This window comes from Strongylocentrotus purpuratus, unplaced genomic scaffold (assembly GCF_000002235.5).
Source record: "Strongylocentrotus purpuratus isolate Spur 01 unplaced genomic scaffold, Spur_5.0 spur5_scaffold_18, whole genome shotgun sequence".
In the NCBI taxonomy this organism is placed as follows: Eukaryota; Metazoa; Echinodermata; class Echinoidea; order Camarodonta; family Strongylocentrotidae; genus Strongylocentrotus; species Strongylocentrotus purpuratus.
The window spans coordinates 21709901-21728091 of record NW_022145603.1 but is presented as its reverse complement, the minus strand read 5'-3'; the positions used below and the strand labels follow the sequence as shown (position 1 = coordinate 21728091).

General features: G+C 38.7%; 1 protein-coding gene across 1 annotated transcript; it reads right to left on the bottom strand.

Annotated features, from left to right (window-relative positions):
• Positions 1-313: 313 nt before the first annotated feature.
• On the bottom strand, positions 314-14769 carry LOC100891962. The gene is made up of 12 exons (XM_030988848.1): positions 14657-14769; positions 12818-12988; positions 9721-9855; positions 7920-8025; positions 7109-7220; positions 5175-5252; positions 3943-4061; positions 3335-3453; positions 2574-2649; positions 1902-1973; positions 1261-1400; positions 314-639 (listed from the first exon to the last, which is right to left on the bottom strand). Exons 2-12 carry the CDS (start codon positions 12983-12985, stop codon positions 487-489), a joined length of 1278 nt encoding a protein of 425 aa, XP_030844708.1. The 5' UTR covers positions 12986-12988; positions 14657-14769; the 3' UTR covers positions 314-486.
• Between the last annotated feature and the right edge of the window lie 3422 nt (positions 14770-18191).

Below are 18191 nucleotides of genomic sequence, written 5' to 3'. Positions count from 1 at the left end.
AAAGACCAAATGTTTTGTTTTCCTTGAAAATGGTTTCTCATTGAAACATGTACTAAAGGAAACTGTCTACAAAGACCACTTTTTGTGTTTTCCTTGGGAGGTCGCTATATACAGGTTTGACTGTATATACTCTAAGCAATATGGCAGTATAGGGCTTTGATCCACAGTAACTGTGGAATCAATTCCCTTTCAGCTCTAAACTGACAATACTATAACGTCTGTTTGGAGCCAGAAGGACATCAGGGGGGGTGTTTCACAAAGCCTTTTTTCAATGACAAATAACAAAAATCAGTGAAAAGTCTGCTGATAACCAATCAGAAGCAAGGATTTCAGTAGCTTATAACACAAATTGTCATTTGTCACTGATGACAAGTTTTGTGAAACGCCCCCCTGGTCTCTGTTAAAGTTTACGAGGTAACGTCCTTCCGGTTCAAAACAGATGATAATCTACGCAATATAATCTACATGCTATAATCTACATTTAAGCTACAATTTTCGCGATCCTTTCTTGATCGGCACTTCTCCGACGGTGTTTAATCTCGGCCTCGGGAGGTCGCCAAACATCTCCGTCCCATCGTTGACGCTGAAGGACAGTGCCCTCATGCTGGCAACCATCCGATCAGGCTCCGGCATCGGCACCTACAAGAAGATTCAAGATTCAATTCAGATTCAAGTTAATTTATTGTCTGATTTCAAAAATACAGAAATTCGTCCTCCACGGGCGAGTGACATACATATACAAGCAACATAAACATAAACAATATATACATACAAATCGAGGAAACAAAGAAAATAATAATAACAATAATAGCAATAATAAAACTGTCATGTAAATTTGAAAACTGGCATTATAAATTGAATCTCGACAATGTGCATAATGCATGTCATAGATGAAATAAAAGTGCTCTGAACATTCACCCTTTCTCTCCCAGAAATGGAGTATGAGGAAAAAACACAGAAAAGAACAAATTAAATAGAGACAGAGAGAGAGAGAGAGAGAGAGAGAGAGAGAGAGAGGAGTCGCATGGAGTAGAACAGAAAGGAAATTTGAGGGAGAAAGAAAAGGTGACAGAAAACGAGGAGCTCTGGGAGGGAAGAGATGGGGTAGAGTACAGGCTGTGACATACATATTAAATTATAGAGCTCTGGGTCTGCGGTATATATTACAATTTTCTCTTTCATGCTTTTAGAAACGCTTTAAAATAATTAAATTAATAAAAACCTCAACTATCCCTTTAACATCGATATTTGAACCCATACCTTCTCCTCTGCTACCTCTTCAAATGAGTGCTTCTCCTTCTTCCACATCGGCATGGAGATAGGAACGGAGGTTGCGTACTCATGAAGCACTCTGTCTCTCGTCATGGGTGGGGCAAGGTTCTCATCATTTAGCGAGTTATCTAAAAAGGAGAAGAAAAAAAGAGGTGTCTTGGTTCAGTGGCTTGATCACATAATTTACGCCATCCTTGCATCACCATCGTTAAAGATAAACTTCCGGTAAATAAAGTTCTGGTTAATATAGAAAATAATTACTCGCAGAATCCAACAAATCACACTGTATGTTCAAGATTACAAATAAATGACATGTGCCAAATAATTTTGGTAGAAAATGTATAGTGGCAGAGTAATGAGCATAGAAAGACAAGGATATCAAGGTAAGTAGGCCAGTCACCATGTACTTAACACAGGTCACTATGTGCAAATGGGAGTTGTAGTTTTAGGTTATAGGGGCAAACTCTCATAGGGTCGGGTTGTAGTATTTCTGATTCGATTCTTACCATCTGTATGGCTTTCATATGAATACCACCCCAAAGGGGCCAAATGCCTGGGGGCAATTGTACTAAGGGGAAGGGGGGGGGGCAACTATCCCAGGGGAGGGTCGTGATGAGTATGATTCTTACCGTCTGTACTGCTTTCATCTGATTCAAAGAATGGTTCTTCGTCCTGGGTAAACCCCTCCAGATCAAACATGGCTGCAAAACAAAACAAGTTGGAAAATGTCAACATTTCATTTTATTGCATTATTGATAATTAACTCTCTGGTATTAAACTTGAACTGGGCTTCTGAAAAATGTGTGTCATACCAAAATAACATCAGATTTAACATGTTAACTCCAGCTTTCAAATTTCATTTGAAGACACAAATTTGCAACAAATAAATGGAATAGCCAAATGAAAACTTATAAAGCATAAAAAAGACACTATAACATGTTGATTTACTTTTAATAAACAAGAAAATCAATCAACAATAAATGGGCATTTCTCCACATGCTTTGTACACAGTGGAGAATCATAGCAATATCAAATAAGTTAGTAGCGATAATTATAAAACAGTTATGAGATCATATAGATATGAAACAAAACATTAATTAGAAGATGTCCTCCCATGAAAAAGATGGGAAAGTTTTTTTATCACTCCATGACCGAGGTCAGAAAGGGCAGGAGGTGGCATTCACCCCTCTGAGCACCATAATACACCAGCCTTTTAAGGGTTAAGGTATGCACACAGACAGTTGTGATACTTGAGGCGCACTCCCTCTATTGAAAATCCTGGAAAATTGGGAGACACTTACTGTCTGCATCTGAGCTGGTTCTTGTGATATCTCGGTGTGCAGAATGGGCGGGAACGGATCTAGCAACACTGCTGTGCTGTAAATAGATGATGATAATGACAACATCATTACTATTTCTGTACATGAACCTTAAAAATCAGAATTTTCCACCACCAGTAGCATCATCACCAACCCCACCACCTTATCATAATTATCATCACCATGTGACTGTCACCACCACCATCACAATCATCATCATCATCACCACCAACCCCACCACCATTATCATAATTATCACCACCACAGTCAGTCACCACCACCATCACAATCATCATCATCATCATCATCATCATCATCACCAACCCCACCACCATTATCATAATTATCATCACCACCACAGTCAGTCACCACCACCACCATCTTTATTATCATTATCATCATCCCCTCCACCACAACCTTCGTCATGAACGTCATCAGCATGATCACCAAAGTTTTGTGATCATACCTGCACACTATGAGCTTGTTGAAAGAAATCTCAGGCCTCGATAGCATCAAATGAATGATACATGCATGTAGGCCGTCAAACATCACCTCCACCAGTACCAACTCGGCACAATCAACATCATCACCATCGTCACCATCGTCATCATCATCATCATTATCATGACCAACACCACCACCACCACCAACAACAACTCGGCACAATCATCAAAATTACTGTCATTAACACAACTATCATCATCATCATCATCATCACCACCACCAAAGTATCGTGATCATACCTGCACTCTACGAGCTTGTTGGGGGATAGGTCTGCTCTTAATAGGCATGGACGGACCAAAGTTTCTGATAGGGGCTCTCGATGCTGGTACGGATGAGGCAAGTTTATCTGATGCTGCAACTAAAATAAATCACACAAAAATCAGCACATATTAACAACAAAACATATAAACAGAGACCAAACAATAAGCAAATAACAAGCAATGAATGTCAAACTACAACAGCTACTTCAAGAATAATTAGAGATAAACAAAATTAAATGAATAAATTAAAAAACATTTACTAGGTAAAAACAAAAAATGCAGAAACTATATATTGCGCATGATAACATAACCACACCCTCAGGTTCTAAGCCAAACTTTTACCCCAAAACAATACAAATAATTAAATTTGTGTCCGCAAAGTGTTGATGAATCTGAGAATACTGTTATATCAGAAATTGCAGTGAATTTATTATTGACTGTTCTGTGCTAATGAAGCTTTCATGAATTTCAAAATTTCATCCAGGAATCAAATTGTTTTCTACAAAATGTTAACAAACTCAACCACTAAAAAATTTGGTGAAAGTTTCTCTTTTCATAGTTCTTCATTTCATGATATAATCACTCACATCTGGTTTGCACATTCCCAGGCCTTGTAATTGGCGTGGTGGGTGGGGTTAGGGTATTATCCAACATGGCATCTGATAACGAATCTTCCAGGCTCCTCTCTTCAGCGTTCAAGATGACACTGTAATGAAACGATAAAATATTGGATTCTTGTATAGCACTCATATCTGTCAGACTTGACACTCCCGGCGCCCCCGATTACTACCCTGGCTTTAGCATAGCTGCCATTACGGTGCTCTAGCATTTAAGGAATTAAATCCTGCCAGGTACCCATTTAAATCACCTGTGTTGAGTTGAGTGCGGCAAATGTAGATCAATGTCTTGCCAAAGAACATTAGTGCCGCGGCGCGACTCGAACCATGGACCTTGTGATCCACAGTCCGGTAACGTATCCACTCGACCACGAAACCTCTACGATGACAACCTATTTTTAAAGCACACCTTTTATGGTAAGTTGGGTTTCAATCTGTGAATTATTCTTGACAGGAATTTCTCATTAAAGGCAAGCACACCTATGAGCCCCCATTCACTAGGATACAAGAGGAAGAATATAGACTCCCAAAGGTTTTATAAGCAACCCCTGAAAATACAACAAATACGAAATTCCACTTGCACAGACTAAAGAGCAAATCACTGGCTACTATGGCACAAAGTTACAACAGCCTGTAAAATGCCACAAGATCATAAACGTGTAGATCCCATCAAATGAAAGATATTGCACTATCCCACTCACCCAATGCACTTGGTTATGATATAAACCCTGTACTCTCAAACCAATGAGGTCATGGTGAAAACATACAAATTCCTGCTCTCTACTGCTCTCTTACTTCTTACAAAAATAACAAAATACAGTTTTCCTCTCTTGGCCACAAGAGGGCAGCACATACGAAAAGTCATTAGATCCTACCATAAAAATAAAACAAATCACCAAGGGCAAAATGTAATGCTTTACTTGATTCTATCAGTTAGCTGGCAACCAGAGTTCTGGGCTATCCCAGAAAAGGTGCTGGAAAGTACTATTCAACTTTCTATTCTCTTACACCTAGTACTTTTGATGCCTTATTGCACTACAGATTATTATCTAGCAGAAGTCTACATGTAGTCTTCATCCCTTGTTCCTAAATGGCTTTCATGTGGACTATCTTACATTTTAAGAGCTACCGAATGTTGTCACAAACTGCTATTCTAATCTCTATTTCATCATTTTAGCCTCAGTCTCATCCTCCAAACTTACCCAACCATGACATTCTTATCCTGGTACGCTCTCTTCTGCAGGTTGCTGAATGCTGCTTTCTGTTCTTCGCTGTATCTCCTGAAAGAATGAAATATTGAGGTGAAATGATAATATTCTGTTCTTGTAGAGCACTTATAAAATTATGATATAACTTCTCCATGCGCTTCCAAAGGACTTAGGATATCTTAACCCTGGCTGGCAACTGTAATAATAATAATAATAATAATAAAAATTTATAAAGTGCACTTTTCTAATTAATTACTCAAGGTGCTATACAAAACAAAATACACAAAACTCTCTCCAGAATTTTAATAACATGATATCATTTGTAAATAAAACCGCTTTAACATGTTTCTGAAAGGTTTCTAGGCATTGAATGTAGTGCTCAGTGCATTCACTGAATGTCTAAAAGTTTGAAATACAGTATGTAAGTTACACAGGCCATGGAAGACCCATTTTAATGAAAATAAGAAGTAAAATGGGAGCTCTACATCCAATCAAACCAACAACCCTTTATCTATATCTTGAGAGTTGGAATATACGTGGAAGGCCTATTTCAACAAAGAAGGGTGAATCAATATCAGCCCTTCATCCAAAAAGACCAACATAATTTACTAGTGTCTCACAAAATTTGAAGTATGAAACTTAAAGGCTCTTTAAATGCAGGAGAGTTTACTTCTGAAAAGCAAAAAATCTGGAAAACTAGAACATTGAAGCAATTTGGATTATTCAGACTTACATGGGCACGTAATCCTCAAATATAAAATGCTCCGAAGCCATATTAGATCTCAACATACAATGGTAGTAATTCAAATTTAAATGAATTTAAACGTAATCAAATGACAAGGAGTCCATGTATATACAAGATGTCACTCGTCTCCTGCTATCAACATGTACATGTACACCTATAACTATGCAATGTACACATATAACTATGCAACATGCACTTCTATGTCAACAACGGAAAACTACCCTCTTCAAACTTCAAATTCCCTGCTCTGATATAAAAACAACTTAACCACATTATCACCAGAACTAAATGCAATATACACTAAGTCAATCAAAGATTTTGAATCATGGTGATGTAAGGGTTAATATGTGGAAGGGCTCTGTCAAGATCTTTGTTTGTACAGATGACAATGGGAGTCTAGACATAACAAAATGCTGGGAATTTGAGATAAACAAAATGTTTTCACCAGATGCTAATGATAGCATGTGCAGCATTTTGATGCGTACATGAACATGTGTATGGAGGTGAATACTGGTCACAGGAATTTTGTAAACAACTAACAATAGTTCATGTACATGTACATGAACATCAATAGGCCAGTTGGCACAATGCCTTCAGATTTTAAACATACTGCTCGACAAAAGATGCCGTTGACAACCGAAAGCTTGTATCAGGGACTTGCCTGACATTGCAACAGATCATGTTGGCAATGTGGATTCTGTCCATACAAATACTGTCGTTCATAACATTTCAATACATATCTCAGCATCAAGGATTCTCTGAGAAAAAACAGTCATTATAACTCAACAGGTATACTTTTTTAAAGCTCACAAATTCAGTAGACTTTTTTTTCTTTCTCACATGTTCTACATTTGATGGCAGCTTTTCTGGGCTTTCCTTTTTTTCTTTCTCTCTTCGTTTGTTTGTTTTATTCTTTCTTTCTTTAGTTTTTCTCTCTCTCTCCCCCTCTCTCTCTCTCTCTCTCTCCCTCTCCGTTGCTCTCTCTCTCTTACCTTATTTCTTTGCTGATATATATCTTGAGATGGTCTTAAAGCTACGCTACAGTCCTTCAATCTTTTCAAGTCCTACCCCCCCCCCCCCTTTCCACATCCATCACTGGCCCATTTTTTTCTTTCTTTCTTTCTTTCTTTCTTTCTTTCTTTCATTCTTTCTTTCTTTCCCTCTCTCTTTCTCTTTCTCTTACCTTATTCTCTCTTCCATGGCTAGTTTTTCTCTGCTGATATATTTGTTGAGATGATCTTGCAGTTGTGCTACGGTCTTTCTTATGACCTCCTGGTTCCCTGTCATCGGATGTACTGTTAAGAAATAAAAAATAGTTTACATCAATTATTTAAAAATTATATAGACCCCATCATGAAAATAAATTGCATTTCCTTGCAAAAATCTAAAGATACCCCTAATAAAAGTGTAAAAACACATCTGATCCTACCAACATCATTTCCCTCCAAGTCATAAGACCTGCTAGACTTATGTACATAGAAGATTTAATCAACACCATCTTAAACATAGGGCTTACACCTATACAATCATCCCACCCCCTCCTCCCCCCCCCTTGACCTTAGCCACACTTCTCTTATTAACTACTTTTTTGCCATGGCACCTCCCCCCGACCTTTGCCGCACTTCTCTTAATGACTACCGATTCTCCTTATCCCCCTACCCCCTCCCCTTTCTAATACATGTACCTCCGCCCCTCCCCTCTATAGCCCCCCATATAAAGTTATAATTGTTGCCTTAGCCGCACTTTTTTTATTAACTACTGATTATACTTAGCCCCCCCCCCCCCCCTCCCTTTCTAATACATTTACCTCCGCCCCTCCAAAGCCCTCATATAAAGTTACAATTTGTTTCCACCCATTCCCACCATCCACATCCACACACAGACCGAATGCATAACCTAATAACAATGTAGTTATAATTTTTTCTACCTGTTCCCCTCCTCCCCCCCCCCCCTTCCACCACAATCACATTAACACATTAACTAAATGCACTCACCTAATGATGAACTGTTAGATTTTTCTCCGCTGTCCCCCAAGACCACCTTGTACAGAGATGAGAACGTATCCAAGGACTGGATACTCTCCTGTCTCCTTTCATCGCTCTGTGAGGAAATGAAAATATATAGCAAATACATTCAAAGTTTTCAAACCTATCTTAACTCATTTGCGACAATGGACCACATTGTGTGGTTTACCATGTTTACAAGTAAACTAGAACGTACGTTGACCTCAGAGTTTGTCAGACTCTGCAGAAAAATATTAGCCAATCAAAGCACTCTTTAATTGGTCGTATAAAAAAAATCCTACCCTGAGTTACAAATTTTAAAAGACCCATTAATTTAGTTGTTTCATTCAACAACTGTACAAGCTTCCATTAACATTCATAGTTGGTATCATTATTGGGATACTTTATTTCATATTCAATTTAGGTTGTATAGCTACCCAACCTGGCCAGATTTCTCTTATATGCTTTTATGTTTAAGTAACGTTCAGCATTTAATGGATAAATGTCTATCCACTTGAGCATTCCAAAAAACATGAGAAGACTACAACAAATTCTTCCTCTACTTCCATTACCTGTAGATCAAGAGACTAGCATACAGTATGCACACTCAAGAACTAAAGTAAACTCATTTTTATCTAGAAATGATTTCATAAAGTCATATCTAAAAATAGGACTGAACATAGGGAAAGGCAGGGGAAACTAAACTCCTGAAACAAAATTTCAACAGGATATCATATTCCTGCAAAAGAAGATCAACACATGCATACGTTTCTTGAAGTAGCAATGTTCTACACTGAAGAAAATAAATCAGTCACAAAACACCTTGTTTTCTGTAAACACACTGCACGTAGACAAGAAAGAAAATCTAACCAGGGTAGCTGCATCAATATATTTTATGTCCATTATATTTATCAAACAAATATTGATTGCATGCAGACAAAACAAGTGATACAACTACATCCATAGATTTGAAATGAAAAAAAGCAGGCACTATTTTATGTACCAGAAGAAGCTCTTTAATCCAGTGTTGTACTCCAGTCATATAAACAATACCTTTACCAGGTCTACCGACAACATACCTAACAGGAAACAAAACTAAATTTACTTTCTAATGTCTAAATGGCCAAGATAGATAGGAGTCAGTTTGGTGATAGGACAGAGATCATACAACAACATAGATGGTATGGATAGCGACTTTTCAGTGATTTGACTAGCTTAATGCTCAATGGCAACTACTCTAGTTTAGTCATGGCATGGAGAGTACGCCAGTGTATTGCAGTTACTGCAGGTCCCAAAACACCACCAACTGATACTCACGATGTGAACAAACACCAACATCACACCAGCTCAGTAATCGGTGTGTTGACTCATCACTCGGAAACTAGAACACTCAAATTTTTCTGTCATCTTGGTTTGATTGTAATCTTTCTGATAGTTCTCAATATGTAGTTTCTAATAATAATTCCTCCAATTTTTCTTCTATATTTCACGGCGTACCACAAGGTTCTATCCTAGGTCCTCTACTGTTTTTTAATTTACATTAATGATCTTACACATTCAGCTGCACCTCGCAGTTAATAAAATGAAAGGCCTTCCCGCCTGTTTGCTGCCGACAGAGTCGTTTTTTTTTTTTTTTAGGTTGAAAAAGAGGGGTGCGGTTAATACACGAGGGCGGTTTATACACCGTTAATTACGGTAGTTATACACCAATCATTGACACTCGTTTTTTTTTTAAACAAACACCAACATTACACCAAATCTAAGCTTTATAGTACATACTTGTACAACTTACCACAAGTCTGGTGTTAACTAACACCCTCTCTAAACCCTTAGTAGCATGGGTAGCATATGATGGTGTCTTGCAGTTAACACAGGTCCTGATACACCAATCTCCAACTGTAGTCTTGTGCACCAGGTACTTCTGCTCCTGTAGTGTAAAAAAGGTGTATAAAATTAATGAGTGTGCAAATAAAATAAAATAAAAGAATACAACAGGCTACAGTGTAAGCCGATTTTATGGCGTATGGATATGTTCACAAATTATAGGCCCAAATACATTTTGATGACATGCTGTGTTAAATTTGCAGTAGTGAGAGATTTACAAAACTCACATAAATACCACCCCCCCCCCCCCCTCCCCCTGAAAAACAGCTTTAATTTACTCATACAGTATCTAAGAAACACTGGTTAAGGAGGTTTCAACCATTTGCAAGTTACATTAATCTAAAAGCTCTATACATGTAATTACAAGTGTATAATTTCTTAAACATAATCATATAACATGTCTGCAATTTCAGAACAAAGAGTACTTTAGAAGTAGCCTACCAGACATGTCAAAAGTTGAAAATGAAATTTTCCATACAGCAGCCTAAGCAGGAAGAGGATAATAGCTATAACAGGCAGGAAATATGTTTCACAGTTGGACATGAACACATGTGGCTGCCTGGTTAGCTGGTATAAAACTGCATGCCATTTTCTCCTCCCATACAATGTAGGCTTCAGAGCATTTGTGTACTCATTGTCCAACTAGTTTTAAAGGAACATGTACTGTAGATCAGGGACGTGATAGAGAAGGACTGGAATCAAGCCGCTCTCCTTTGACCCCATGCTCCAAGCCGCCGAAAAGTTATGCGCTAATCTGCAACTGTTGACCAGGTGGTGAGATAAAAGAGCGCATGAAATTTCAGGAGTTAGAATTCCTACATCAGAAAATGGTATCACTGCAACTGTTCGCTGTCCCTTCCAATGATTTCTCATCCATTGTTGAATGTGTAAAGAGTAGAACAAGCGAACACAAACTTGTGTACTTTCATCCTTTTTTAAACTTGAAAAATACAAAAAACACGCGAAAACACGCATTAGCAAACTTAATGTTATTGAAGATTGTAAACCATGGATCAAATAACGGGACATTAAAGCATGCACAAATTAGTGCATCATCCTAAAATATTGAGTTTTTGACAGGATGTAATTTTTCTTTTACCAACTCTGGCACACAAATTAAAGGAAGGACGGAGTTTTAAATTTGAAAATTTGTTTGATGCACTATTCCCAATAAAATCCCCATATAAAGTTTTTGATTTACACTGAAATTTTGCCGGTAATTTAATATTTTGTAATTAATGTAAAACTGGAGCCTGGCTTCCGAAAGTCCCCGCAGTGGAAGCGCGGTTCGGAGCATGGAACTTCAAAGCCAAGTGGAATGTTACACATCCCATTGTTACGCTTTAGAACTCAAGAATGCGTTTGAATAAATTACAAGAGTTTCGCCTCCTTTTCTTTCACCTCCCTGTGTAGATCAACTACACATAACTTCCGTATGAAACATCTGTAGTCCAAAATGTACATTAAAATGTGAGTTTACACACAATTGACAAAATGATAATCCTAAACAAGGGAAACGCTCTCGGCGGTCTTGCCTGCATTATGCAATTCGATATGATGAAAAATTGAGGTTGGAACATTATTTATAGGCAAGGTGGCCCATTAGCACTTTTAGCAGGCCCCGAAAAATGAAATCCTCTGAATATTATCAGCATTTTGAAGCGAATATTGATTAAGAATCATGAACAAATAACAAAAGTTGATTCATTTATTCTCATATTAAGTTGTGAAAACATAATCCAAGTCTACTGACCTAAAATGACCCTTGACCTTGTGACCTGAAATTTGTGTCATTATGACTTGTGATACTTGATAACCCTTGGGTACAAGTTTCATGGAATTTGAACAAACACTTTTGAAACTATGCTAAAAATTCAAAATCTTCATGTTGATGCCACAAAAAAGTCTAAGTTTGTTTACCTAAAATGACCTTTGACCTTAACTTAGTGACCTGAATTGTACTCACATGATTGGGGATACTTGATTACCCTATAGTCCAAGTTTCATTGACTAAGAACTTATACTTTCAAAATTATATCAAAAACTTAACCTTAGGTTAAGTTTTTGATAATGATGCCACTACATAGTCCAAGTCTGTTGACCTGCAATGACCTTTGACCTTGACTTTGTGACCTGAAATTCAAGTCACACGATTGGGGATACTTGATAACCCTATAGTCCAAGTTTCATTCACTAAGGACTTATAATTACAAAATTATATCAAAAATTCAAAAACTTAACCTTAGGTTAAGTTTTTGATGTTGACGCCGCCGCTGTCACCGGAAAAGCGGCGCCTATGTCTCGCTTTTTTGCTACGCAGGCGAGACAAACACTAGACTTGTATATTTACTATCTGAAATGTGTAGTCCATCATATATAAAATAATTTAGGTTTACACACCAGTCAATGATGAAACTATTTTCTTTTCAAATCTTACAATTTTAAATGAATAGATCTGATACATGTGTAGTCCCACGTGTACACTTATGCTAACTGGAACACGAGGTATGTTAGCAAGATAGAGATCTAGAACTGAAAATCCATGATGCAAATATTAGGAAGAAAAAGCATCTTAAGAGTTTTTTACTGACAGAAACCTTTCGGCAATGGCTCTCCATAAACTTTCTGAAAGTTTGTCACAAGGAATTTCTGAGAGGAAACATCCCTACGTGAACTGCCCATCCTTTATCCAATAATCCTCCATCATCAAAAATAAACCAGTTCACGGTTAGCACTTGTCCCAAGTGAACCTGAATATCCACAGATATTTGAAAAATGAAGAGGTCCCACTTTGTACATTTTGAAATAATCACTCCTACAGCGATGGAGGTGCTACATAAATAACCTTTGTTTCCCCTGTGTATCATGGAGTGCATAAATGAATAATGATAACATAACTTTCATGAGCATGTATCCAGTATTTTGTTTCCGTGTATTTCAAATTTGGTCTGCAATGACCTTTATCTGCTCATGCTCAGACTGCAACTCTGAACCAGCGTATTTACCTCTGTGACTCCGCCCAGATCCAGCTGCACCTCGGCGATGTCCCGTTCAAAGAAGGGCTCCCTCAGCTGGTCTATGGATAGACCCAGGAGGGTGGGGTCCAGGGGTTGGAGGTCATCTCCCTTGGTGTGGATGTTGATGTTGAGACACTCACACGTCAGTTTGCCCATGATCTACAAGCACACGGGGAAACAAAATGTTTCACATAAAATGTATTACAAGACAAAACACTCAGGGGCCTTTCACATAGGTATTTAAAAAGAATGATTGTGTGTTACATTTTTACCATGACAATGAGAAAATTCTGTTATTATGTTAGAGAATACATTAATTTTTCTTTGTAATGTATTTTTCTTTTGCTCCTACATTTGGTATACTATTAATGTTATTTTCAATTTTTATATTCTTTTTACTGTATAAATATGTTTCATGTTATATTTTATCATTTTAATTGTAAATCATGCACAATTCAACTTTATGTTGGGACGCACGATTTATTTATTTCTTTGATATAAAAAAAAAATGTAATGAATGAATTATTCTCCTACATGTACAGCCTGGACCTGATCCCAATGCCAACCCTAAAGTTTCCTAAACCCAACTTAAAACCTAACTGCAACCTAACCCTGGACATTTGACGAAATAAAGCCCAGAGCAATTATAGCCAGAGCAAATGAAAGAGTACTGTAGAGATAATATGAGAAAGGTATGTGCTTGGAGTGTCGCTGAATACACTAACCCCTACTGCCATCAGCATCAAATTGGCAAGGCATAATCAGCCTTTCCAATTTTTACACCGGATCATTACTGGCATTAAATTCTGGCAATGCATGATCGACATCACAAGCTCTTGGCAGGGGTCAATGTTTATTTTCTTCATGAAAATCACATGTCAATCACATGTACCGAAATTAACGGTGTATAAAGCGCACTTTTTTGCCGCCATATTTTTTTTTAATTTATTTTTTTTAAGTTTCGATTTATGCCCCTCCATCTGGCGCTATGCCTGGCAATGTCTCCCAGCTCAGTAATGGTGTGTTGACTCACCATTCAGAAACTGAACAACACTCAAATTTGTCTGTCATCTTGGTTTGAAAGTAATCTTTCTGATAGATTTCAATATGTAGTTTATAATAATAATTCCTCCAATTTTTCTTTTGTTACATGGCGTACCACAAGGTTCTATCCTAGGTCCTCTACTGTTTTTTAAGTCGGCAAAAAAAAAAAGTCAGCAATTTTTTTATTATTTTTTTTTAGGGCATGCCAGACCCAAACAAGGCAAGTCTAAAGCTTTGTGATATCAATATCATATTTCATAACTGCTCCCATCAGCAAGCCTGTAACGTATTGCCTGGAATCTGGATGACAAAATCTTAAATGCCCTAGCCTAGCCTAGACTTCTAGGCCTAGCTTGGCTTGTCCTTTGCCTCGACTGGCTTGTGTTTGATTTATAAACAAAATTTGACTCACCAAACTGAGACTCAGCTCAGAGTCTCAGTGACACTGACAGTAAGTCAGCCTCACAGTCACAAACTCAGTTTCACCTAGGCCTACACCAGTAGTACAAGAAATTTAGATCTCGATCAAACCATTTGCTCACTCTCACTGAAGTCGATGATAACTCTCATGCATGCAGATTGTTTAGTCATTCCGTCTGAGTGTGTATCACTTTTTCTATCACCAGCTCAGCTCAGTAGCTGATCACTCCCAAAACAAACTTAGTCAGCTCAAAGTTAGCCTCAGCAGCACTCACTGTTTATTGCTCTTAAGTTAAACAACACATTCTAGCTTCATAATTATCAAATGCATTATAAAGATGATCAAAAAACATGAATGCTTACCCTTTCAGCTTGCTGATCTAAGTAAATTATTGATAAATAAATCGCACTTCAATCAAATTGTCGTCAACACTGCGCTCCAAGTCTCAGCTGATTTATTTCGTCAGCAAAGGTACTGAACATTTCGACCACATTATATACGGCCACGTCACCATTGCAATGTTCGTCATACTTGTTATCCCACAACTGAATTTCTGAGAAATTCTATATAAATAAGCTCAACATTCTATATAATTCATAAAATTGAGCAAACATATAAGTACTTACGCATTTCTTTTTGCGGGGGGGGGAAACAAAACAAATATTTTCACTCAGCAAATGTTGTTGGCGAATAATTTATTACCGAAACTTTTTGTGGCGAGATGTTCGTGATCTCGGGGCATGTGAAGTGATTGCGAAACTTGTGTACACGGTGCATGCACGTATTTCTGAGGTTGAATCATGTGATACAGACACAACTCATTTCTTTGAAAAATAAGCGGCGCCAACCACCATTGGATATACAGTTTATTTACACAAAGTATTTGGCTACAATCTTGTATTTTTGTCGCGCTTGTGGATCGCAGGAAATTGAGCAGCGCACCTGTCGCCCTGTCCTGGGATTCCAGGCATTACAAAAATGCCTTGACCCAAATAAAAAGACTGGGTCGATCGCTGTGACAACCTGCAAAAAATTAATAAAATCCATGATAAGTGATCTTGAAATCAAAATCAAAATTACCTGACTTAGTTGTTTCACGGTGTCATAATCCAGCCGGGTACTTTGAAGAATAAAAATTATAATTTTCATAATTTTGTTTATTATAAACCTCTGTCTTCCCGAGTATATGATGCTGATAATAAGGGGACGTATTCTGAAAATATTTATATTTGATCACGGTAAAAAGTAAATTACTAAGGCCAGGCGCGGATCCAGGATTTCTAGGGGGGGGGCCAAAATGGTGACCAGCAGTGACGTAATTGGGGGGGGGGGGGGGCAGGGAGGGGCGAATTTCCCCTCCCCTCCCCCCTCCGCGAAGCGCGGAAGCTTTGACGTTTCATTAAATCATTAAAGAAAGAAGACAATTCGTTGTAGGGGCCGTCTCGACTCTTAATCCTTGTCTGACGATTCAGTCCCCCCCCCCCTCCTGCGCGAAGCGCGGAAGCTTTGACGTTTCATTAAATTATTAGAGAAAGAAGACGATTCGTTGTACCGTTCTCGACTCTTAATCCATGTCTGAATTTCAAACATGACATTGTCTGCTCCTTTTTTCTTCCTCAGTCCTCTCCCTTTTCTCCCCTCTTTTTTTTTTGGCCGGCGTTTTTTTCAGTTGGGGGGACCGCCCCCCCCCCCCCCCCCCCCCTGGCTACGCGTCTTCTTCGTCAGATAAACCTATTTTGATACTTTGTCCGTCCCCGCGGAAGCTCAGGGATTTAGGCATTTGATTACGGTCAGATGAACATATTTTTATACCTTATTTGTGACACTGGCAGGACACTAATTGGCGTGAGTTCAGGTGCCGGAGCCCCCGGAAGCTCAAGGGTTTTAGGCACTAAATTACGGTACGATGAGGAAACTAAGGGCCCGCCGTAGGGCCCTAAGTGAAATCCAGGGGGCAGAGCCCCGGAAGCTTAGGGGTTTTAGGCATTCAATCCCGGTCAGATTTTGATACCTCATTATTCCGTGACGTTGGCAGTTAGCTATTCTTTCTTTCTTGCTCTCTTTCTTTCTACTTCTCTCACTATACTTTTTCAAAAAAAGGTGTGGGGGGGGGGGGGGGAGCTCGAGGCTCCCGATCCCCGCCGTTCCGCGGGCCCTGACATGTAGGCATCTCAAAAAGCATATTTCTTGCCTGGCTGTAAATTTAGGACTTTGTCATTTTCCAACGAACGCATGAAAAAGTATAATTTACTAAAAAAAGTGTGGAAAAATCTCGGAAATTATGCCTTTTAGCATTATTTGTAAACCACCGTTTGAATTTTATTTCCTTCTCTCTTATGGAATGGGGGGGGGGGGAGGCAGCAGCCTGGGAAGCAAGGCCCTTTTGGGCCCCCTGATCTCCTTCTTCCTCCTTTTCTTTGTTTTCTTCCTCTTCCTTCTTTCCCTTTCTTTCCTCTTTCCCTTCTTTTCCTTCTCTCTTTCTCTCTCTTTTTGCGGGGGGGGGGGGGGGGGGGGGGGGGGGGGGGGCAAGGCCCGCTTGCCCACCCCTGGATCCGCGCCTGACTTAGGCCTTATATTATTGTCATAACAAATTTAAACTGATTGGATTAAGCACATTTATTTGTTGTGATCTAGGCCCGTATCGGCGCGCTTTGCAGACATATAGACTATAATGGTTTATACAAACATCACAACCGATAAGAAAAGATGAAAATATTTTCTGATATTACTTAGGTCTATCTCTCCGCGGTAGAGGATATGAAATCACTTCGCCATTTTAATAATCATCAAAATTAAGCAATTTATTGATCGGAGGCATCTCTTGTTTTGTGTGTTTGGTCTAGCTTCGATTGTTTATGTTTGTTTTGTTTGTATTTTTGCTTCGGCCTATCTTTTTTGGTGTGTGTGGATTATTTTCAGATGTCCTCCGTTGTTGGAGTCACTTCGATATCGCAATTATAAGCTGAACTGAACTATAATGTTTACCATGCTGTTGGCTTGATTCCATAGTAAATCCAGTAATATATATATATTTTTAAAGCCCGGCCTTTCCCGAAAGCCAGGAGTTAAGCTCGCCGTGGTTTTTTCAGGAGGGGCGACCTTGAGGCCGTACAAGCCGTATATGCCTTTAAAAACAAACTATCTAATAAAGTCTACTGCTATATAGTATTATTTATACTTCCAACTTATTTCTATTATTTTCTGTCTCTCTTTCCCCATTGGAGTTGTCAGCTGTATATGGCTGTTATCGTGTCAGGGTAGGCCTATGTGAAGTAACTGCACTTTACTAAGAATTTGATTGCAATTCAAACATTGATTTCTTTCTTCGGTTTTGTTCGAATTTGTGCAAACTTTCACCAGTTTGGTTATCCGATTTGTTTGCTTTATTTTGGGGATAGTTTGCTATTAAGTATCATCTATGAACAAGTGTGATTAATATACTGTGATTGAAATAAATTCAGTAGACATAATATTTGGAGGCTGACAGGGATTCTTTTCTCTTTTGGTGGGTACAATAATTAGTTGGCAATTAATGCCACTGGTGTAGAATCTGTTTAAAGAGGCAACAATTTTTTTGTTTATATCTCCGTAGATAGGTTGGATTGAACTATAACTATAGAGGGCGATAGATCCATGCAAAGAAGCTAGCAAAAAAGTACGTTGTCAGGAAAAAAAAAGTGACCCAATAGAGCGGCACACCCCCGTATGTTTTATTATGTGACTACCCCCCTGGGGTGGGGGTGGGGGTTGGCAACCTCTCCTTTCAAAAGCTGTATCAACGTACGCCCCTGCGGGAAATTGATTTGGAGGGGGGGGGGGGGGGCGGTGCCGCCATGTGAATTTGATCACGGTCATGACCCCCCCCCCCCAAAAAAAAAAAAAAACCCCAGTTTTTCA